The 26,002-nt window shown below is 38.5% G+C and overlaps 1 protein-coding gene across 1 annotated transcript in view; it reads right to left on the bottom strand.

Annotated features, from left to right (window-relative positions):
- TECRL (trans-2,3-enoyl-CoA reductase like) overlaps positions 1-26,002 on the bottom strand; it is a 1,178,878-nt gene that overhangs the window by 1,048,364 nt on the left and 104,512 nt on the right. Inside the window, exon 3 of the mRNA XM_053700120.1 lies at positions 5,750-5,782. Coding sequence (XP_053556095.1) covers positions 5,750-5,782 — 33 coding nt within the window. The remainder of the gene's footprint in view (positions 1-5,749; positions 5,783-26,002) is intronic.

The raw sequence follows: 26,002 nt of genomic DNA, 5'->3' as shown, positions 1-26,002 counted from the left end.
AAAGCAAGAATGTAAGCATAGGAGCCGGCCCATTTTTGGTTTAGCACCTGGGTAGCGCTTGCTGATTGGTATGTGTGTTTTTTGTTTTTTTTAAGGTAGTTAGGATTATTTTTGTAAATTTAGGGGTATTTTAATTTGGGTTAAAGGGAAATAAAACCCAATTATTTTCTTTCATGATTAAGATAGAGCATGCAATTTTAAACAACTTTCCAGTTTACTTCTATTATCTATTTTGCTTCATTCTCTTGATATCCTTTGTTTAAAAGCATATCTAAATAGGCTCAGGAGCTGCTGATTGGTAGCTGTACATAAATGCCTCCTGTTATTGGTTCACCCATGATCATTGCTATTTCCTCAACAAAGGATACCTTAAGAATGAAACAAATTAGATAATAGAAGTAAATAGGAATGTTGTTTAAAATCAGGGGTCAAGTCGAGCGGGAACGCATGAGAACGGAGGAACTAAGTTCCCTCTGGACAGAGAATAGAAACCCTTCAGTAAACACTGTTGCTGCTGGTGTAAGGAGCTGGAGCATAGTGTGGTTAGATCCTCTAGTAATGGTCCGTAACACTGCCTACAATACACTAAATGCAAGTCTGTCAGTGGTCCTTCTGTGTAATGGAACACATGGTGTTTACATATCTGTGTGGCTTGCTCTAGGGTTATTTAGCTCCCCTCCACAGAAATAGGACTATTACACCTTAAGTGGGTGAGACTCTGACAGAAGAGGATTCTAAGGCACAAAGGCAACCATTTAACCCTTTATTGGATGCCATTGCTTTCATTAACTAAAGTGTATAGATTATATACATACAAATACAGTGTGTGTGTCTATATATAAAACAATAATAATTGTGAGGGGGGTGGAAGTCTTGGTGAGTTCCCACACTTTTGAACCCTGTCTAAACCATAAAAGAAAAATGTTGGGTTTCATGTTCCTTTAAATTAGGGGGGTGTTAGGTTAGGGGGTTTAGATGTTTATGACTTTGCATTGTGGGGGATGGCTGTTTATGGGTTAATAGTTCTATTCAGCTATTGTGATGTGGGGGATGGCGGTTTAGGGGTTAATCATTTTATTTAGGTATTTTGCAATGTGGGGAATGGTGCTTTAGGGGTTAATAGTTTTATTTAGTTATTGCAATGTGGGGGGATGGCGGTTTAGGGGTTAATAATTTATTTAGAAAATAATTTATTTAGAAAATTTGCAATGTGGGGGATGGCAGTTTAGGGGTTAATAGGCTAGGGGCTTATGGTATGGTGTTAGGTTTTTAAAAAAATGGGGAATGTGAAAATGCGAGGCAGTTTGCATGAGTAGGGTGTTTTTTTCCCCACTTTTTTGTCTCCGTTCTATGGGGGAATGTATGCACTCGCACACGAAAACTCAGGTTATGATTTTTGTGCTTTTCGGGTTACCGCTAGTGCAAAATATGTTTTTTTGCAGTACGAGCTGAACCCGAGAAGCGCAAAACAAACTAATACCGCGCCACTTGTAATTTAGCCCTAAATGGGTATGATTCAATTAACGTGTCAGGGAATTGATCACACTTAAAAGTGGTATGATCGATAAGGAATAGTAAAGTAAACAGTGTGTGGGAGGAGCCTTTCTCTCCATAAATCAATGCACAAGCTCAGGATCTTATTCACAACAGAAGAAAACAAAAGCTTTGTTAAAGGGACATAAAACCTAACATTTTTCTTTCATGATTCAGGTAGACCTTGCGATTTTAAACAACTTTCTAATTTACTTCTATTATCAATTTTTCTTTGTTTCTTGGTATCTTTTGTTTAACCCCTTAATGACCGAGGACGTACGCCATACGTCCTCAGAAAAAAGGCAGTTAACGCCTGAGGACGTATGGCGTACGTCCTCTGTTTGGAAAGCAGCTGGAAGCGATCCTCATCGCTTCCAGCTGCTTTCCGGTTATTGCAGGATGCCTCAATATCGAGGCATCCTGCAATAACAATTTTTACCCCTCCGGTGCAGAGAGAGCCACTCTGTGGCCCTCTCTACACCGGACATCGATGGCCGCAATCGTTGGTGGGTGGGAGCTGCAGTGGGAGGCGGGTGGGCGGCCATCGATGGTTTCTGACACACAGAGGGGGGCGGGATCGGGGGCGGCAAAGTCAGGGGCGCGCACAGACACGCGCGCGTGCACGGGGGGCGGCGGGCGGGCGCGTGCACGGGGAGGGAGCGGGTGGGAACCACTTACACTACACTATGTAAGTGGGAGGAAGAGGGGGAATACATGCCCCAAAAAAAGTAATCTAAGGGATCTGGGAGGGGGTGGGGGTAGGGGTTGGTCGTGGGGAAGCTACACTACCGAAAACCATACAAAAATAAAATAAAAAACAGAAAATATATTGTAAACTGGGTACTGGCAGACAGCTGCCAGTACCCAAGATGGCCCCCAATAATGCAGAGGGGGGGTTAGAGAGCTGTTTTGGGGGGGATCAGGGAGGTTGGGGGCTAAGGGGGGATCCTACAAAGCATATGTAAATATGCTAAAGATTTTTTTTATTTTTTTTTAAAAAAAAACACGTTTATTTTAGTACTGGCAGACTTTCTGCCAGTACTTAAGATGGCGGGGACAATTGTGGGGTGGGGGAGGGAAGGGAGCTGTTTGGGAGGGATCAGGGGGTCTGATGTGTCAGGTGGGAGGCTGATCTCTACACTAAAGCTAAAATTAACCCTGCAAGCTCCCTACAAACTACCTAATTAACCCCTTCACTGCTAGCCATAATACACGTGTGATGCGCAGCAGCACTTAGCGGCCTTCTAATTACCAAAAAGCAACGCCAAAGTCATATATGTCTGCTATTTCTGAACAAAGGGGATCCCAGAGAAGCATTTACAATTATTTGTGCCATAATTGCACATGCTGTTTGTAAATAATTTCAGTGAGAAACCTAAAATTGTGAAAAATTTAGCGTTTTTTTTAATTTGATCGCATTTGGCGGTGAAATGGTGGCATGAAATATACCAAAATGGGCCTAGATCAATACTTGGGGTTGTCTACTACACTACACTGAAGCTAAAATTAACCCTAGAAGCTCCCTACATGCTCCCTAATTAACCCCTTCACTGCTGGGCATAATACACGTGTGGTGCACAGTCGCATTTAGCAGCCTTCTAATTAGTAAAAAGCAAAACCAAAGCCATATATGTCTGCTATTTATGAACAAAGGGGATCCCAGAGAAGCATTTACAACCATGTATGCTATAATTGCATAAGTTTTTTGTAAATAATTTCAGTGAGAAACCTAAAGTTTGTGAAAAAGTTAACAATTTTTTTTATTTGATCGCATTTGGCGGTGAAACGGTGGCATGAAATATACCAAAATGGGCCTAGATCAATACTTTGGGATGTCTTCTAAAAAAAAATATATACATGTCAATGGATATTCAGGGATTCCTGAAAGATATCAGTGTTCTAATGTAACTAGCGCTAATTTTGAAAAAAAGTGGTTTGGAAATAGCAAAGTGCTACTTGTATTTATGGCCCTATAACTTGCAAAAAAAGCAAAGAACATGTAAACATTGGGTATTTCTAAACTCAGGACAAAATTTAGAAACTATTTAGCATGGGTGTTTTTTGGTGGTTGTAGATGTGTAAAAGATTTTGGGGGTCAAAGTTAGAAAAAGTGTGTTTTTTTCCATTTTTTCCTCATATTTTATAAAAAAATTTATAGTAAATTATAAGATATGATGAAAATAATGGTATATTTTGAAAGTCTATTTAATGGCGAGAAAAACGGTATATAATATGTGTGGGTACATTAAATGAGTAAGGGGAAAATTACAGCTAAACACAAACACCGTAGAAATGTAAAAATAGCCTTGGTCCCAAACGGACAGAAAATGGAAAAGTGCTGTGGTCATTAAGGGGTTAAAAGCAGGGACATTTACTTAGAAAGTGGCCCACGGAGCGCAAAGTGCTACCGCGAGCTTACGGTAGCATTAACCAGACACTCTTAATAGCTGGTTATTTCACGTGTGCCCATTTACTGTTAAATCAGCGCTCCACTTGTAATCCAGTCCTTAAAGAGTAAATTAGTCATTTGACAAAGCAACTGCATGTATTGTACAGAAAGTTTCTACTTGAATGTAAATATATATTCTTCTAAACAATTAATGTAGTGACTGTAAACCTAATCACTAAAATAATTCGCAACCCTTTCATTTAAAATATTGATGTTGTTACTTTTAATTACAGTACTTTTTTCTGTTTACATTCTACTGTTAGGTTGCTAATTATACACCGTAATTACAGGAAAACTATATCAAATACAAAAACATATATAAACATAATTTACACTTCTTATTGAGGATTAGAAAAATGTAAGTATACAAACTATGTTTTGTTAAAGGAACATGAAAGCGCTTGCATATAACCATATATTTAACTGCAAAGGGGTTAAATAGATAGTTAAAGTCAGCTCAAGAGCAGCAATGCACTGCCTGGGAGCTAGCTGAACACATCTGGTGAGCCATTGACAAGAGACATATGTGTGCAGCCACCAATCACTAGCTTACATCCAGTAGTGTATTGCTGCCCCTGAGCCTACCTAGGTATGCTTTTCAACAAAGGATACCAAAGAATAAAGTAAAGTTGATAATTGAAATATGAAGAGTTAAAAGGATAGTCTAGTCAAAATTAAACTTACATGATTTAGATAGAGCATGCAAATTTAAACAACTTTCTAATTTACTCCAATTAACATTTCTTCATTCTCTTGATATCTTTATTTGAAAAAGCAGGAATGTAAACATATCAGCCAGACCATTTTTGGTTCAGACACTGGAAAGCGCTTTCTGATTGGTGGCTACATTTAGCTACCAATCAGCAAGCGATACCCAGGTGCTGAACCAAAGATGGTCGGCTCATACGCTTACATTCCTGCTTTTTCAAATGAAGATACCAAGAGAACAAAGAAAAAATGATAATAGGAGTAAATTAGAAAGTTGCTTACAAGTACCTACTCTATCTGAATCATAAAAGTTTAATTTTGACTAGACTTTCCCTTTAATAGTTTATTTTTTACTTTCTTGCTTTCTTAATAAAATGTGTTGCACATATAGAATACTCAGACTAGGTTACTGAACCTCTGTATTCAACATTTTTTGTGAAAAACATGAAGTAGTATCTTTGGAATTCAGCTCTATATAAAGTTCTTTATGTCAGCGTTCTTTTTTTAATTAGCACAAAGTTCTGTATTAATTTAAAAGTAGGTGGAACCTTCAAAATGTAATATCATACACTGTTTTGAGAAAACATAAAATATTCAGTTTTAGTGAACTTTGTCATTCCTGGCAGATTACAATTCTGTGCCAGTAAAATTGCCACTAGGCACACTCGATGCAGGCTGCATCTAATGACACTGACAGTGTTATTTGACAAGTTTTCTTGACGGCTTTCATTTTCTCCTGTGAGAATAGCCGTGATATTATATACTGGCAGTTCATTCTCCTCAGTTTGCTGCAGGCCGAGGAAAAAAAAATGTATTACATTTTAAACTATAAAATAATATAGATTAATATACCACTTTATTAAAAAAATTAATATGCTTTATTATTTCACTATTCAGATTATAGGGCTGTAATGTTACTGACATCTGGCAATAAACTTGTAACCTTTTAAAAAACGACTATAGCATTTTGCAATTTATGTTACAACAGCTGTTGGGAATATTTCATTTCAGAGATTTATTTTAAATACTCGGCGTACTTACAAGTGCTGCGATCTTGACGAAGGCCAACTCTTGAAGGGTACCATTGGGGACCTATTGTACAGAAAATTATAATAACATATTTAAGCATTCGGGTTGGAGAATTCATGACTGACATTACAGGTAACATATTTCTTTTTTTTTTTTTTGGTCCTTATTAAACCAGTACTAATTAATAATCTATAAATTATATAGTAAATGTAAAGACATATAATTAAATACACATAAAAAAATATTACATGCATCAGGTTTTTTTTTCCAACTATTTCTTACAGATTTTTAGAGCTGGTATTTTAGAATCTAAAGAAATTCTTAGCACTTTAAAGGGATAGGGAAGTTAAAATTAAACTTGCATGGTTCAGATAGAACATGTTATTTAAAGACATTTTTAAATGTTCTTCTATTTTTAAATGTGCTTCATTCTCTCTGTATCCCTTGTTGAACAAGAATACACACATATCTTACACTAGTAGGAGCTAGCTGCTGATTGGTGCCTACACACATTTGTCTCCTGTGATTGGCTAACTAGATGTGTTCAGCTAGCTGCTAGTAGTGCAATGCAGATCCTCCAGCAAAGGATAACAAGAGAATGAATCAAATTTGATTACAGAAGTAAATTTGAAAGATGTTTTAAAATGATCTGTTCTGTCCAAATCATGAAATCAAATTTTAGGGTTTCCTGTCCCTTTAATCTAAGTATTTAAGGGAACCGTAAAGTCAGATATAAATTTTCATAATTCAGCTTCAGAGCCTTGTTGGCTGCAGGCTTGCATCAGACCACTGCTTCTTAACCCATTACACAAACTGCTTGAAAACTCCTGCTCGCGCATGAGCAGGGGGCAGCTTTGCACACTTCCTATAGTGCAAAATTATAAATGCAGACAGCGTATTGCCAAAAATATACGCCCCTGTCTGCCCGCTCATTGTTAAATCAGAGCCATAGCATGCAGCTTTAAATACCTTTCCAATTTATTACTATGATTTATTTGTATAGCGTCGCCAAATTCTGTAGCGCTGAATTTACTTCTATTATTTAAATTGCTTTGTTCTCTTGATATGCTTTGTTGAAAAGCATGCATAGGTAGGCTCAGGAGCAGCAATGCACTAATGGGAGCTAGCTGCTGATGGGTGGCTGCACATATATACCACTTGTCATTGGCTTAACAAGGGCCTGATAAACAAAAGTTCTCTAACATGGATATAAATTAAAGTGCAGATTTCACAGGGGCTGAACTCACAATTCTCTAAGAAAAAGGGTGAAACCTGGAGTAAAGAATTTCACAGGGAGAGTAAAATTAACTGGGGAGCACCTGACACTGATATAAATTCTCAGTTTGCACTGAATACAAATTAAACTGAAATGTTTTCACTATAATTTAGCTTGCATTTGCTTCTAGTATAGTAAATATTAATTTTCTGACAGTTATGAAACGTGAGCAATCTTCACATGCAAACAGCTGGCAAGATAAATCTGTGAGAACTGCAGGTGCAAGGTAAACTACTTACAGAATATCATGAGAGTTGTGAGAAAAAGTCAGAAACACCTTTCTAACCCCCTGTTCCTCCCCACTTCTAAAACTGACAGACAGTTTGTAAAAGATACACAGAAATATACAAAGTATGATAATAATTTGTTAAAGTTACACAGAAACTTTCAAAGCATTATTAAAATGTGTGTAAATGTAAACTCTTAAATACACTGTTGTATGCAGAATCTAAATACATTAAAATACAAAATAGAAAGTGCAAAGCTTAAATGTAATAACATTAGATACAATTTGAAATTATAGGAAACAATTAAAATTACAAAGCAACAAGTACAAATGTAACAAAACTCTCATATCAGGCAGTACTTTATTGCACTGGGCTTAACTTTCCTTCACATATAGAAATGCAGGGTGTTAAGATTACTGTATATTTTACTGTATCATTGCACTAACACTGTCTAAGTATTACATGTTAGAAGAGCTGCAGCTTTAGGATCAGCTGACCACACCCTCTGGGTGTGTCTGGGTCTCTGTGACATCATTAGAAGCCATGTTTAGTTTTTACTGAGGAACCTGTTAGTGAAGAAGTCATGTGGTTGTAGCTGAATAAAAGTTTGACTAAAGTACATGCTGCAGAGTCTCAGTGATATGTGCAAGAGAACTGATACAAGGTAACAGCACAGAACTGAATGTTATAATTGTAACTACACAAGGAACACCCCTTGTAAGGGATCTTACAGTGCTGAACGATAATTTTAGATCAACTCATCTGAGTGGAGAGCTTTAGATCACTGTGAAGTAGATGTATTCAGCTAGCTCTCAATAGTGCATTGCTACTCCTTCAACAAAGGATACTAAGAGAATGAAGCAAATTTGATAGTAAATGTCAATAGGAAAGTTTAAAATTGTATTCTCTATCTGTATCATGAAAGGAAAAAATGGTTTTATGCCCCTTTAAATTAGCCATATATCCCCTTTTTTGAAAAGGAAGTATTTTTCTGTTAAAATAATGGGTTATATGTCCATATTCTTGCCTGATGGTAACCACGGAAACAGCAATTTCATAAAATCATAAGCAGAGTAAACGGACATTGAACACTAGATAAATGCAGAATAAGGTATTGAAAGCTGATTATAATATGCAGGTGCCATTTTTAAATTTAATTAGTTGTTCAAATATATATATATATATAAAGGTGTAAAGTTGTATTGTCCATAAAACAATGATCACAGCCATGTTATAATATAGCAGTGTTAAGTAAAGAATCTGTACCTCAACTTTTAACTGAAAAGCCCACAATTTTCACACAAAAAAAAATGACAGGCAATATATATATTTTTTCTTTCATTTTAAAGGACATGAAACCCAATTTGCTTTCCAACAAAGGATACAAAGACAACTAAGCAAATTAGATAATAGAACTAAATTGGAAGTTTGTTTAAAAGTATATACTCTAGCTATCTATATTATGTAGGAAAAAAACATTGGGTTTAATTTGGGTTTTAACTAAATATATTTAAAAAGACAACTTCTGGTCCCAAGCTAGCATAGGCAGTGAACCAATCAACAATAGCATTTGCATGACCCTACTCTGTAACTGCTGCTGCTGATTGGCTGTGTCCATTCAGAAAATCAGTTGTTCCAAAGCAGTAGCCTTTTGCAGGATAATCACATAGACTTACAGGTTTGGTAGTGCAAAAGGATGTGCTCTAATTTCGCACTGCAGTGCTCCTTTAAAGGGCCATCATATCCAAATGTTTAAACACTTGAAAGTGATGCAGCATAGCTGTAAAACGCTGACTAGAAAATATCACCTGAAAATCTCTATGTAAAAAAAATATATATTTTACCTCAAAAGTTTCTCAGTAGTCACATCGTATTGTAAAGGACATCTAAGCAGCAAATCAGTATGTTTGTCCCGGGACAGCTGAAGGATTGAGCCTTGCACACTCTCATCTTATTTCCCTATTCATTGTAAGAAAGTTTACAATGAAATCTCATGAGAGTTAAGTCAAATCTCATGAGATCACAGTAAGAGTTCATGACCTCAGCACTGCTGATGCTGATTGGCTGCTGTTCATTTCTTCATTTTTTTATTTTTTTTTTCCCTGCAGCTGGGAGCAGCTGAGTATAAGCTTTTACACAGAACTTACTCTGCTGAGCTGAGGAGATTGTGAGGTAAAATATCTTCCTTTTTTACATAGAGATGCTCAGGAGATATTTTCCTGTCAGCTTTTTACAGTTATACTGCATCAGTTTCAAGTGATTTAGAATATGAGTATTATGTCCCTTTAAACGTTTTATATTATAAATTTGCAATATATTGCAGGTGTTTAATGTCCCTTTAAGCAAGAGATTGTCGGTGGAGATGTCCTCTCATTCCTCCTACAATATGTGGAAGGACCATAAATAGCAATCGTCCTCTTTTAAAAGAGTGTTTCTGTGTCCATCCAGCTGCCAGGATTGTCAAAACACCGGGGATACCTCACATATTATTGTATAACTCTCCAAAAAAAAGGTATCATAAGATCCCTTATTTGAAAGAAGATGGTTGTCTCATCATTTATATAACAGGGTTTGTGCCCCTATTACAGACACCTATCTACCTTCAACCACTAGTAATGGTATCAGGGTTCATAGATGATCCTTGTTTATAAAAAAAAAAATGACTAATTAGTTATGGGTGTACTTAGTGCAGTACCTTAGACAGGGGAGGCTTTTTTGAGGGGTACTGTATTTTTGTGCTTCAGTCACAGAAGTCTGGAGGCAAGACTAGAGTTTGGAAAGCAGTTCATTTGGAGGCCAGTTGAGGGAGCTATTGTGGGAGGTATTGTGATCATATCACTCCTGCTGTTCTGCACATCTATTTCCCATCTCTGTACCAGCCTCCCCTACTTGCTCCACCTGTGTGATGTGATTGTGCAGTTGTGTAAGCATTTAGGTGAGTGTAATGGTAGCTGCTAATATGATAGGAAGCTGAAAATGTGTTTGTGAAGAAACAGCTAAGGGAAATCAAATCCTGCTTATATTATCTTAACCCTTTGTTTCCTGGATAGTTTCACCTCTGTTTCTGTACACACACATACATACAAATACACACATATTTGGTTGAATAAGGGCTGCTGTATGAGTTAGAGATTTCATGATTTTATTTTGGAAATGACACAGGAGAAAGGTGATTCTTAATTTGCTTTATGGAAAGGGCTAATATGGGCAATGTAGTTTTAGTAAGGGATAAGGGGAGAAAAGAGTTTCATATACTTATTGCAGGGTGACCAATATTGGTATTGCTTGGGCTAAGAGACTATACAGGAGAAAGGTAATATGTTGTAAAGAAAGGGTTAATGTAGTAATGGGTAAAGGAGAAAGAGAGGTTAATATAGTTGCAGAGAGACTACAGACATTACAGGGGTTAATAGGAAAAGGGTTTAAGGGTTAATAACTAATCACATTGCAGGGGTTCATAGCAAAAGGGATTCAATTCAGTATGTCAATAAGTGCCCTAACAGCAGTTCATTTTCATTTCTACAAGCTTCCTGTGCAGCTACTTTATCCCTTTAATGACCAAGGACATGCAGGGTACGTCCTACAAAAAAACTGGTAGTTAATGACCAAGGACGTACCCATGTCCTCAGTGGTTTCAAGCACTGGAAGCGATTATGATCACTTTGAGACGCTTTAAGGATATTGCAGTGATGCCTCTATATTGAGGCATCCTGAAATACCCTTTTTTTAGCCACCGATGCAGAGAGTGCCACATGTAAACACTTGCAGGAAAAAACAAAATCACGCTAATGTCAATGCGATCACGTGATTTCAAGTCCAGAATCGGATCATAGGGGACTGCCTATAATGCTAGACACGCCCCCCAGTCTGATTTTCCATTCACTCAAAGGAGGAGGCTGCAGGACACTATATAATAAGACGTCCCATGCCATCCTAATGACGTTAAAGCCTAGCACTGTTAGGACGGCATGGAACGTCCTAGGGGCATGAAGCGGTTAAACAATGTAGTGACAACCTTGCCTTACATTATTTATGTTTATTTCTTTTATTTATCCAATCCAATCAGTGTAGGCATTGACTTAAAGGGACACTGAACCCAATATTTTTCTTTCATGGTTCAGATAGAGCATGAAATTTTAAGCAACTTTCTAATTTACTCCTATTATAAAATTTTCTTTATTCTCTTGGTATCTTTACTTGAAATGCAAGAATGTAAGTTTAGATGCTTGTCTATTTTTGGTGAACAACCTGGGTTGTCCTTGCTGATTGGTGGATAAATTCATCCACCAATAAAGACGTGCTGTCCAGAGTCGGAACCAAAAAAAAAAGCTTAGATGCTTTATTTTTAAAAAAAAAGATAGCAAAAGAACGATGAAAAATTGATAGTAGGAGTAAATTAGAAAGTTGCTTAAAATTGCATGCTCTATATGAATCACGGAAGAAAAAATTTGGGTTCAGTGTCCCTTAAAAGGGAGCAGTAAAGTCAAAATTAAACTTTCATACTTAAGATAAAACATGCACTGTTAAACAACATTCCAATTTACTTATATTATTAAAATTGCTTTGTTCTTTTGGTATCCTTCATTGAAGAGTAAATCTAGGTAGGTTCTTAAAGGGACAGTCAAGTCCCAAAAAAACTTTCATGATTCAAATAGGGCATGTTATTTTAACAATTTTCCAATTTACTTTTATCGCCAATTTTGCTTTGTTCCCTTGGTATTCTTAGTTGAAAGTTAAACCTTGGAGGTTCATATGCTAATTTCTTAGACCTTGAAGGCCACCTCTAATCTAAATGCATTTTTACAGTTTTTCACCACTAGAGGGCATTAGTTCATGTGCTTAAAGGGACACTGTACCCAATTTTTTTTGTGATTCAGATAGAGCATGCAATTTTAAGCAACTTTCTAATTTACTTCTATTATCATTTTTTCTTCGTTCTCTTGATATCTTTATTTGAAAAAGAAGGCATCTAAGCTGAGGAGCCAGCAAATTTGTGGTTCAGAACCATGGACAGCAATTGTTTATTGGTGCTGCCCAATCAGCATGGACAACCCAGGTTGGTCAGCAAAAATGGGCCGGCATCTAAACTTAAATTCTTGCTTTTCAAATAAACATACCAAGAGAATGAAGAAAATTTGATAATAGGAGTACATTAAAAAGTTGCTTCAAATTGCATGCTCTATCTGAATCACAAAAGAAAAAATTTGGGTACAGTGTCCCTTTAATATAGATAAAATTGAGCTCATGCACGTGAATTTAGAGGAGTGAGCACTGATGGGCTAAAATGCTAGTCTGTCAAAAGAGCTGAAATAAGGGGGCAGTCTGCTGAGGCTTAAATACAAGGTAATTACAGAGGTAAAACGTGTATTATTATAACTGTGTTGGTTATGCAAAACTGAGGAATGGGTAATTAAGGGATTATCTATTTTTTAAAACAACAAAAATTCTGGTGTTGACTGTCCCTTTAAGAGCTCAGGAGCATACACATGTTTATAGTACTCTATAGGAGCAGTGTTTTGCAATATTGTTTGTAGAGATGTTATAATTTGTTGCAAAAACTGCTGCCATAGAGTACTAAATGTAGCCACCAATCAGCAAGCTCTAATCAGGTGCTGGCTCCTAAGCTTTAAATTCCTGCTTTTCAAGTAAAGATACTAAGAGAACAAAGGAAAAAATGATAATAGGAGTAATTCAGAAAGTTTCTTAAAATGGCATGCTCTATCTGAATCATGGAAGAAACAATTTAAGTGTCACATCCCTTTAAGACATGCAAACTCTCCTGAGCTCTATTTAGCCTATCTTGATTTAGTTTGCAACAAAGGATGCCAAGACAACAAAGCAATTTTGATAATAAAAGTAAAATGGAAAGCTTTTTAAAATTGTATGCTCTGTCTAAATCATGAAAGTTTAAATTTGACTTTACTGCACCTTTAATTATATAATTACTAGCATATTCTATTTAGATGATGTTATGCCATCAGTCCCAATGTTATGATTAAAATGACAGTGACAGCCAAATGTCGCTATTTTACATGTCACTAGATCAGCATATCACCTCATGAGTTAAGATATGTAAAGCAGGTCATATTACAAAGTACACTGCGTTTGGATTAGGGCTTCCAAAGAGTGTTGCAATGCATTTCATAGAAGTCAAGTGATGTAATAGGGTATGCCCAAAATATAAACCCTTTAATTATGGCAGCATATTAAAAATATGCCAGTCATAAAGAGGCAATGTTAGTGTTAGTTTACTAGGGGCATTTTAGTTTTGTGCTGGGTGATTCTGTGCTTGTGCTATTATAATATTAAAGGGACATAAAACGGGTTGAGATTAGTGCATATCCTAAAAGTGCTAATTAATTAAAAATTGCATTAAATGTTTAAAAATTCCTGGCAAGTATTTTAAAATAATTTACAAAAATAAGCAAAATGAATTACATAGCTAAGCTGCCTGGAGCAACCAACTCCACCCCCCTTATCAGTGTTTAGACACAGGCATTGTATTTCAACTGAGTTCACAGCTTCTAGGCGTGCTCCAATAGATAATCACTGGGCACTTTTGTATTCTACCAAAAGAACAATAGATATAGATACAGCCATAGAAGGAAATGTGTGGGGGGAGTTAGAGCTTTACAATTCAGAAACTAAAAAGAAAGGGTTAATGGCGAGACACTGCAGTATAAATTTGCAGGTAAAGTAATTAAAGTAAACAGTGCCTCTATTCCAACTTGTTTATGTCCCTTTAAATTGAAGAGGACTTTTTTTAGCAATGTTCCAATTCTGTCAAAATTGGGGGTCATGGCTTAATTATGCCATAAAGGGAAATTTGCAAATAATTTTCCTATTACAACTCCAGTGGCATTATTACATTGGTTCCTTGCATGTGGCTTCACTGTAATTAGGTGAATCGTCTTTTGACAAAATGTTATGCTTTATTAAATTACATTCAAAACGAGTCATATGCCAGATAACTCTATTACAAGTTTTTATTCCTCGGGGCCCTTAAGACCCCAAGGGATGCAGCCTAATTTGTAAGGATTGCATGTAGTTTCCTGGATGATATAATGTGAATAAAATATGAGGAGTAAGGATCCTTTGTAGATTTTGATTTTTAGTAAACCTTAGGGTTTTTTTTTTTTTTTTTAACAATACCATCATCCTAGCAAAGAAGTGAGTGGTAATATTGGTAACTGTTAAATATTTGGACACCAGTGTTTAACTTTAATAAGGTGCTCCCAATGTATATTAAAGGGACACTGAACCCAACATTTTTCTTTTGTGATTCAGATAGAGCATGAATTTTTAAGCAACTTTCTAATTTACTCCTATTATCAAATTTTCTTTATTCTCTTGGTATCTTTATTTAAAATGCAGGAATCTAAGTTTAGATGCCGGCCCATTTTGGTGAACAACCTGGGTTGTCCTTGCTGATTGGTGGAAAAAATCCATCCACCAATCAAAAAGTGCTGTCCAGAGTTCTTAACCCAAAAAAGCTTAGATGGCTTTTATTTCATATAAAGATAGCAAGAGAACGAAGAAAAATTTATAATAGGAGTAAATTAGAAAGTTGCTTAAAACTGCATGTTCTATCTGAATCACAAAAGAAAAAAATTGGGTTCAGTGTCCCTTTAAGACACTTTTGCCACCTGAATATAGGCACCAATTTTTGTATTTATTATAATGTAATTTGGTATACCAAGCCTTATCTCCAAAATGTTCCTAATTGTTCCAAAGGAATGCAATTTCCCAGGGCTGTCTATTTATTTATGTTCTCCGATGGGCAGCCCAAAATTTTAATTTATTCTTTTGGCACCTTTTTCACCCTGATATTTGTTCCTTGTTCCCTCGGCAGAATGACTGGGAGATGAGGGAAGTGGGGGAGGTATTTAAAGGGACACTGAACCCAATTTTTTTCGTGATTCAGATAGAGCATGAAATTTTAAGCAACTTTCTAATTTACTCCTATTATCAATTTTTATTCGTTCTCTTGCTATCTTTATTTGAAAAAGAAGACATCTAAGTTTTTTGGGGGGTTCTGAACTGTGGACAGCACTTTTTTATTGGTGGATGAATTTATCCACCATTCAGCAAGAACAACTCGGGTTGTTCACCAAAAATGGGCCGGCATCTAAACTTACATTCTTGCATTTCAAATAAAGATACAAAGAGAATGAATGAAAATTGATAATAGGAGTAAATTAGAAAGTTGCTTAAAATTTCATGCTCTATCTGAAGAGCAAAAGAAAAAATTTGGGTTCAGTGTCCCTTTAAGACTGTGGCTGGGGTGTTTTTGCCTCCTCCTGGTGGCCAGGTTCAGTAGTTCCCACAAGTAAGGAATGCAGCTGTGGACTCTCCCTGTACAGAGGGAAAGGAAATTATCTGGTAAGCATAATTTATATTTTTTAATGGGTGCACCACCCGGCTGACTTTACTGACCACCTGGCAAAATTTTTTCAAAAATAAGCTAAATTCAGCTAATGTTACAATTCTACAATATGTAATGCTCACATTCAGGTAGATTACGACTTTTAACGCTGAAAAAATGGCAATTCCAGCGTAATGGCCAGGAACACATATTACGAGTCGTATCAGTATAGCTATACTGCAAGCATTTTAGCCTGTAACGCAACGTCCATTCCGCACTAAAAAAAAATGGCGTTTTTGCATGGGATTTTCATAGCGCCGGTATTACAGGTTGTGCGTTGAGGCTAAAATGCTTGGGCTACAGCCTATACCGACAAGATCCATACCGTCATCTGAGAGCAGTAGTTATGAGTTTTGCGCAACAAAAATGTTTCACAAAACTCATAACTAAACTGTTACAAAGTACACTAACACCCATAAACTACCTATTAACCCCTAAACCGCCACCCTCCCGCATTGCAAACACTATATTAAACTTATTAACCCCTAATCTGCTGCCCACCCACATTGCAACTATTAAATAAACCTAATAACCCCTAATCCACCGCCCCGACATTGCTAACACTATAATAAAGCTATTAACCCCTAATCCGCCGCTCCCTGACTTTGCAGTCACTATAATAAAGTTATTAACCCCTTAACCTTCGGCCTCCCACATCGCAGCCACTGTAATAGTTATTGACCTCTAAACCTCCCGCCTCCCATATCGCCCCCACTAAATAAACCTATTAACCCCTAAACCACTGGCCCCCCACATCGCAAAACACTAAATTAAACTATTAACCCCCAAATCTAATACCCCCTAACTTTAAATTAAAATTATAATATAACTATATTAAAATAAATAAAAACTTACCTGTAAAATAAAAATAAACCTAACATTACTATTCTAATAAAATTAAAAAAACTACCAATTAAAAAATCTAAATTACAAATTTAAAAAATCCTAACACTACGAAAAAAATAAAAAAAATAAGATTACAAAAAATAATAAACACTAAGCTTACAAAAAATAATAATCAAAATGATCAAAAATAAAAACAATTACACCTAATCTAATAGCCCTATTAAAATAAAAAGCCCCACTAAATAAAAACACCCCCTAGCCTACAATAAACTAGCCTACAATAAACTACCAATAGCCTTTAAAAGGGCATTTTGTAGGGCATTGCCCTAAGTTAAACAGCTCTTTTACCTGTAAAAAATACAAAGTTTCCCCAACAGTAAAACGCCACCACCCAACCAACCCCCAAAAATAAAAAAACCTAACTCTAAAAAAAACCTAAGCTACCCATTGCCCCTAAAGGGACAGTTGTATGAGCATTGCCCTTAAAAGGGCATTCAGCTCTTTTTCATTGCCCTTAAAAGGGCATTCAGCTCTTTTAAAAAAGCCCAAAGCCCTAATCTAAAAAAACCCAGCACAAAACAAGTCGGGGAAGGGCGGAATAGGGGCTAATAACTTTATTATTGTGGCGGCGATGTCGGGGAGCGGTGGAATAGCAGTTAATTACTTTTATTAGTTGCTGCGATGTCGGGGTGGCAGATTAGGGGTTAATAACTTTATTTAGATGTCAGGGGTGGCAGATTAGGGGTGTTTAGACTTGGGATTTATGTTAGCGTGTTTTTTTTTTCCCCCATAGACATCAATGAGGTTGGGTTACAGAGATTTTTCATTCTGCACTTCAGGTGTTAGATTTTTTTCTAACACCTTCTCCCCATTGATGTCTATGGGGGAAAGCGTGCACGAGCACGCCAAAGCAGCCCTTGGATTTTGTGCGGTATGGAGCTTAATGTCACCATAGAACACGCACAAGGAGGCTTTTCAGTAACTCGTAATGGCATCGCTATGGAGAGTGAAATAATGCAACTTTTTTGGCGTTAGTTTCACACCCTGTTTAGCGCAAAACGTGTAATCTACCCAATTGTAATTAAATTCAATTGTTAAATTATGCAAATAAATTGTGCTTTGGATAGCAGAAAATGTTATAATTTTACAAAATATCACACTTCCCCACCCGGCTACTTTATAAGGCCACCTGAATGGCAAAATTGTCTGTAAAGCACACTGCACACACACTCATATAACACACACACACACACCACACACTCCTAAACCACATGTACACTCATATAACGTGCACACACCACACACACACACACTCATAGAACACACACACAACACACACTCATAAACCACACGCTCATAAACCCCACGCACACCACATTGCACACTCATATAACACACACCACACACACACCACACACTCATAAACCACACGCACACCACTCGCACACTCATAACACACACACACCACACACACTCTCATATAACACACACACACACACACTCTCATATAAAACACACACCACACACACTCTCATATAAAACACACACCACACACACTCTCATATAAAACACACACCACACACACTCTCATATAACGCACACACACTCTCATATAACGCGCTCACACCACATACACTCTCATATAAAACACACACCACACGCTTTCCTACAACACACACACACAAATTGTGGCCCAGTGAACATGGTGTTGTGACCCAGTAATGAGTATATACATAATATGTGCATAAGACAACCAGCAGGCAGATATCAGCTAGTTATAGAAATCATATTGACGTGCATCTCTGCACATTGTTGTACTTTTTCATCATTAAACCCCACGCACACCACATTGCACACTCATATAACACACACCACACACACACTCATAAAACACACACACCACACACTCATAAACCACACGCACACCACTCGCACACACCACACACTCATAGAACACACACCACACACACCACACACTCATAGAACACACACCACACACACTCTCATATAACACACACACACCACACACACTCTCATATAAAACACACACCACACACACACTCATATAAAACACACACCACACCACATACACTCTCATATAAAACACACATCACACACACACTCTCATATAAAACACACACCATACACACACTCTCATATAAATCACACACCACACACACACACTCTCATATAAAACACACACCACACCACACACACTCTCATATAAAACACACACCACACCACACACACTCTAATATAAAACGCACACCAAACACACACACTCTCATATAAAACGCACACCAAACACACACACTCTCATATAAAACACACACCACACACACTCTCATATAACGCACACACACTCTCATATAACGCACACACACTCTCATATAACGCGCGCACACCACACACACTCTCATATAAAACACACACCACACACTTTCCTACAACACACAAGTTGTGACCCAGTAATGAGTCACAGCCAGTGGTTTGAAGAACCTTGACCTAGACCCCTTCAAGTGCATAAGTAGCACATTTTCTATGCTTCTCTACTTCAGAATGTGAATAATATGTGTGTAAGACAGCCAGCAGGCAGACATCAGCTAGTTATAGAAATCCATATTGACATAGATCTCTGCTCATTGTTGTACTTTTTCATCATTAAATGAGGAAGAACTCTAGAAGATAATTGAATAATTTGTTTTAAAATAACTGCTCTTTTTAATCAGACAAAAACCTCCCCCACACAACAGCAATGCACAACAGTGAAACACCACAGAGATTAACCTTCCTCACAGATCATCCATACACTACATGATAAGTTCTCTCTACCATATTCTTTCTCCTCATACTTAGGCCTAACTTTTTGAATAGATGTAGTATAAGATAATTACATAATGTCTTGGCCTTTCACACTGATTAGGAGCCACTATTCATGCCACAATGGGGACAACTTTTAGTAAGTTGAGTTTTAGTTGTCACAGTTAGAGGCAAGTTTTACAACTGGCCTCGTATTCACCAGATTGCACAGAACTTGATCACCTTATGTGATTAGACCTATCGATTAGACCTTTTTTTAATATTATTATGTATTATCTGTTAATGTAGACTACTACATTATGTTATAATTAAAATAGTATCTAGTGCTACTGATACAGGCCAGCAGCAGCACAAACAAGTTTTTTTATGTTTATTTTTGTTAATGGGGTCAGGACTGTCAATAATACTATCAATCAACCCACAAGGACATTGTTGGATCACTATTGAACTGTGTAAAAACTGTAAATTGGAAGCCTCTTTCTTCTGTTATGTGTGATCAGTCCACGGGTCATCATTACTTCTGGGATATAACTCCTCCCCAACAGGAAATGCAAGAGGATTCACCCAGCAGAGCTGCATATAGCTCCTCCCCTCTACGTCACTCCCAGTCATTCTCTTGCACCCAACGACTAGATAGGATGTGTGAGAGGACTATGGTGATTATACTTAGTTTTTATAACTTCAATCAAAAGTTTGTTATTTTACAATAGCACCGGAGCGTGTTATTGCCTCTCTGGCAGAGTTTGAAGAAGAATCTACCAGAGTTTTTACTATGATTTTAACCGGAGTAGTTAAGATCATATTGCTGTTTCTCGGCCATCTGAGGGAGGTAAAAGCTTCAGATCAGGGGACAGCGGGCAGATGAATCTGCATTGAGGTATGTAGCAGTTTTTATTTTCTGAATGGAATTGATGAGAAAATCCTGCCATACCGTTATAATGACATGTATGTATACTCTACACTTCAGTATTCTGGGGATGGTACTTCACTGGAATTACTCTGTAAAAAGTACATTAAACCTTTTAATAGGCATTTATTATGTTAAACGTTTTTGCTGGAATGTAGAATCGTTTGCATTTTCTGAGGTACTGAGTGAATAAATGTTTGGGCATTATTTTTCCACTTGGCAGTTGCTTGTTTTAATTGTGACAGTTTCGTTTCTCTCTCACTGCTGTGTGTGAGGGGGAGGGGCCGTTTTTGGCGCTCTTTGCTACGCATCAAAAATTTCCAGTCAGTTACTCTTGTATTTCCTGCATGATCCGGTTCATCTCTAACAGAACTCAGGGGTCTTCAAACTTCTTTGGAGGGAGGTAGATTCTCTCAGCAGAGCTGTGAGACTTATATATTGACTGTGATTAAAAACGTTGCTCTGTAATTTTTATGTTTCAAATTTAATTATTGTTACTTTACTAATGGGAACAAACCTTTGCTAAAAGTTGTGTTGTTTTCAAGGATTGATGCTATAACTGTTTTTCAGTTCATTATTTCAACTGTCATTTAATCGTTTAGTGCTTCTTTGAGGCACAGTACGTTTTTGTTAAATAAGATTGTAACCAAGTTGCAAGTTTATTTGCTAGTGTGTTAAACATGTCTGATTCAGAGGAAGATACCTGTGTCATTTGTTCCAATGCCAAGGTGGAGCCCAATAGAAATTTATGTACTAACTGTATTGATGCTACTTTAAATAAAAGCCAATCTGTACAAATTGAACAAATTTCACCAAACAGCGAGGGGAGAGTTATGCCGACTAACTCACCTCACGTGTCAGTACCTGCATCTCCCGCCCGGGAGGTGCGTGATATTGTGGCGCCTAGTACATCTGGGCGGCCATTACAGATAACATTACAAGATATGGCTACTGTTATGACTGAAGTTTTGGCTAAATTACCAGAACTAAGAGGCAAGCGTGATCACTCTGGGGTGAGAACAGAGTGCGCTGATAATACTAGGGCCATGTCTGATACTGCGTCACAGCTTGCAGAGCATGAGGACGGAGAGCTTCATTCTGTGGGTGACGGTTCTGATCCAAACAGATTGGATTCAGATATTTCAAATTTTAAATTTAAATTGGAGAACCTCCGTGTATTACTAGGGGAGGTTTTAGCGGCTCTTAATGATTGTAACACTGTTGCAATACCAGAGAAATTGTGTAGGTTGGATAAATACTTTGCGGTACCGGCGAGTACTGACGTTTTTCCTATACCTAAGAGACTAACTGAAATTGTTACTAAGGAGTGGGATAGACCCGGTGTGCCGTTCTCACCCCCTCCAATATTTAGAAAGATGTTTCCAATAGACGCCACCACACGGGACTTATGGCAAACGGTCCCTAAGGTGGAGGGAGCAGTTTCTACTTTAGCTAAGCGTACCACTATCCCGGTGGAGGATAGCTGTGCTTTTTTAGATCCAATGGATAAAAAATTAGAGGGTTACCTTAAGAAAATGTTTGTTCAACAAGGTTTTATATTGCAACCCCTTGCATGCATCGCGCCGATTACGGCTGCGACAGCATTTTGGATTGAGTCTCTGGAAGAGAACCTTAGTTCAGCTACGCTGGACGACATTACGGACAGGCTTAGAGTCCTTAAACTAGCTAATTCATTCATTTCGGAGGCCGTAGTACATTTAACCAAACTTACGGCTAAGAACTCAGGATTCGCCATTCAGGCACGTAGGGCGCTGTGGCTAAAATCCTGGTCAGCTGATGTAACTTCTAAGTCCAAATTACTTAATATACCTTTCAAGGGGCAAACTTTATTTGGGCCCGGTTTGAAAGAAATTATCGCTGACATTACAGGAGGTAAGGGCCACGCCCTGCCTCAAGACAAAGCCAAAGCTAAGGCTAGACAGTCTAATTTTCGTCCCTTTCGGAATTTCAAAGCAGGAGCAGCACCAACTTCCACTGCACCAAAACAGGAAGGAGCTGTTGCTCGTTACAGACAAGGCTGGAAACCTAACCAGTCCTGGAACAAGGGCAAGCAGGCCAGGAAACCTGCTGCTGCCCCTAAGACAGCATGAATCGAGGGCCCCCGATCCGGGACCGGATCTAGTGGGGGGCAGACTCTCTCTCTTCGCCCAGGCTTGGGCAAGAGATGTTCAGGATCCCTGGGCGCTAGAGATCATATCTCAGGGATACCTTCTAGACTTCAAATTCTCTCCCCCAAGAGGGAGATTTCATCTGTCAAGGTTGTCAACAAACCAGATAAAGAAAGAAGCGTTTCTACGCTGTGTACAAGATCTGTTATTAATGGGAGTGATCCATCCGGTTCCGCGGTCGGAACAAGGACAAGGGTTTTACTCAAACCTGTTTGTGGTTCCCAAAAAAGAGGGAACTTTCAGGCCAATCTTGGATTTAAAGATCCTAAACAAATTCCTAAGAGTTCCATCGTTCAAAATGGAAACTATTCGGACAATCTTACCCATGATCCAAAAGGGTCAGTACATGACCACAGTGGATTTAAAGGATGCTTACCTTCACATACCGATTCACAAAGATCATTACCGGTATCTAAGGTTTGCCTTCTTAGACAGGCATTACCAGTTTGTAGCTCTTCCATTCGGATTGGCTACGGCTCCAAGAATCTTCACAAAGGTTCTGGGTGCCCTTCTGGCGGTACTAAGACCGCGAGGAATTTCGGTAGCTCCGTACCTAGACGACATTCTGATACAAGCTTCAAGCTTTCAAACTGCCAAGTCTCATACAGAGTTAGTTCTGGCATTTCTAAGGTCGCATGGATGGAAAGTGAACGAAAAGAAGAGTTCTCTCTTTCCTCTCACAAGAGTTCCATTCTTGGGGACTCTTATAGATTCTGTAGAAATGAAGATTTATCTGACAGAAGACAGATTAACAAAGCTTCTAAATGCATGCCGTGTCCTTCATTCCATTCAACTCCCGTCAGTAGCTCAATGCATGGAGGTGATCGGCTTAATGGTAGCAGCAATAGACATAGTACCCTTTGCACGTCTACATCTCAGACCGCTGCAATTGTGCATGCTGAGTCAGTGGAATGGGGATTACTCAGACTTGTCCCCTACTCTGAATCTGGATCAAGAGACCAGAAACTCTCTTCTATGGTGGCTTTCTCGGCCACATCTGTCCAGGGGGATGCCATTCAGCAGGCCGGACTGGACAATTGTAACAACAGACGCCAGCCTACTAGGTTGGGGCGCTGTCTGGAATTCTCTGAAGGCTCAGGGACAATGGAATCAGGAGGAAAGTCTCCTGCCAATAAACATTCTGGAATTGAGAGCAGTTCTCAATGCCCTTCTGGCTTGGCCCCAGTTAAAAACTCGGGGGTTCATCAGGTTTCAGTCGGACAACATCACGACTGTAGCTTACATCAACCATCAAGGAGGGACAAGAAGCTCCCTAGCAATGATGGAAGTATCAAAGATAATTCGCTGGGCAGAGTCTCACTCTTGCCACCTGTCAGCAATCCACATCCCGGGAGTGGAGAACTGGGAGGCGGATTTCTTGAGTCGCCAGACTTTTCATCCGGGGGAGTGGGAACTTCATCCGGAGGTCTTTGCCCAAATACTTCGACGTTGGGGCAAACCAGAGATAGATCTCATGGCGTCTCGCCAGAACGCCAAACTTCCTCGCTACGGGTCCAGATCCAGGGATCCGGGAGCGGTTCTGATAGATGCTTTGACAGCACCTTGGAACTTCGGGATGGCTTATGTGTTTCCACCCTTCCCGCTGCTTCCTCGATTGATTGCCAAAATCAAACAGGAGAGAGCATCAGTGATTCTAATAGCGCCTGCATGGCCACGCAGGACTTGGTATGCAGATCTAGTGGACATGTCATCCTGTCCGCCTTGGTCTCTACCTCTAAGACAGGACCTTCTGATACAGGGTCCATTCAAACATCAAAATCTAACTTCTCTGAAGCTGACTGCTTGGAAATTGAACGCTTGATTTTATCAAAACGTGGTTTTTCTGAGTCGGTTATTGATACCCTGATACAGGCTAGGAAGCCTGTTACCAGAAGGATTTACCATAAGATATGGCGTAAATACCTATACTGGTGCGAATCCAAAGGTTACTCCTGGAGTAAGGTTAGGATTCCTAGGATATTGTCCTTTCTACAAGAAGGTTTAGAAAAGGGTTTATCGGCTAGTTCATTAAAGGGACAGATCTCAGCTCTGTCCATCTTGTTGCACAGGCGTCTGTCAGAAAATCCAGACGTCCAGGCCTTCATTCCATTGATATAAAGTTGTTATCTTGGAAAGTGTTATTTTTAATGGCTATTTCTTCGGCTCGGAGAGTCTCTGAGTTATCAGCTTTACATTGTGATTCTCCTTATTTGATTTTTCATTCAGATAAGGTAGTTCTGCGTACAAAACCTGGGTTCTTACCTAAGGTAGTCACTAACAGGAACATCAATCAAGAGATCGTGGTTCCTTCCCTGTGCCCGAATCCTTCTTCAAAGAAGGAACGTCTTCTACACAATCTGGATGTAGTTCGTGCCCTCAAGTTCTACTTGCAGGCAACTAAGGATTTTCGACAAACGTCTTCCCTGTTTGTCGTGTACTCTGGTCAGAGGAGAGGTCATAAGGCTTCGGCTACCTCTCTCTCCTTCTGGCTTCGTAGCATAATTCGCTTAGCCTATGAGACTGCTGGACAGCAGCCTCCTGAAAGAATTACAGCTCATTCTACTAGAGCTGTGGCTTCCACTTGGGCCTTTAAGAATGAGGCCTCTGTTGAACAGATTTGCAAGGCTGCAACTTGGTCTTCGCTTCATACTTTTTCCAAATTTTACAAATTTGACACTTTTGCTTCTTCGGAGGCTATTTTTGGGAGAAAGGTTCTTCAGGCAGTGGTTCCTTCTGTATAATGAGCCTGCCTATACCTCCCGTCATCCGTGTACTTTTGCTTTGGTATTGGTATCCCAGAAGTAATGATGACCCGTGGACTGATCACACATAACAGAAGAAAACATAATTTATGCTTACCTGATAAATTCCTTTCTTCTGTTGTGTGATCAGTCCACGGCCCGCCCTGTTTTTTAAGGCAGGTAAATATCTTTTAAATTATACTCCAGTCACCACTTCACCCTTGGTTTCTCCTTTCTCGTTGATTCTTGGTCGAATGACTGGGAGTGACGTAGAGGGGAGGAGCTATATGCAGCTCTGCTGGGTGAATCCTCTTGCATTTCCTGTTGGGGAGGAGTTATATCCCAGAAGTAATGATGACCCGTGGACTGATCACACAACAGAAGAAAGGAATTTATCAGGTAAGCATAAATTATGTTTTCTCATCTGCCTAAAAACTTTTCTAGACTTTAGAGTAACAGCTTCAACTGAATTAACAAAATTTTGTGTTTCACATTCTTTGTGTTCATTTGTTTAGGTTAAAGGACTTGCTCATTTTTGTGGCTTTTTTTTAAGGGACAATCTACACCAGAATTTTTATTGTTTAAAAACATATTTAATCCCTTTATTACCCATTCCCCAGTTATATTAATGATCTGGAAGAGGAAAAGACAGAGGCGCCTATTCTTCCCTAGGAGTGTTTTGGGACTTTTATACAATTTTTTTGCTTGTGTTTTTGTTTTTGTTATATATTTGGTTTTTGAAGAGCGCCCCTTGGACACTTGTGTATGCACATTTGTTCCTTTTTCTCTCATTACAGTTATATTAATACATCTAAGCCTCTGCAGACAGCCCCCTTGTTTCAGTACTTTTGA

This window comes from Bombina bombina, chromosome 2, assembly GCF_027579735.1.
Source record: "Bombina bombina isolate aBomBom1 chromosome 2, aBomBom1.pri, whole genome shotgun sequence".
NCBI classification, from domain to species: domain Eukaryota; kingdom Metazoa; phylum Chordata; class Amphibia; order Anura; family Bombinatoridae; genus Bombina; species Bombina bombina.
Note: the sequence above shows the minus strand (reverse complement) of the source record. Positions and strands in the feature narration are given on the sequence as shown.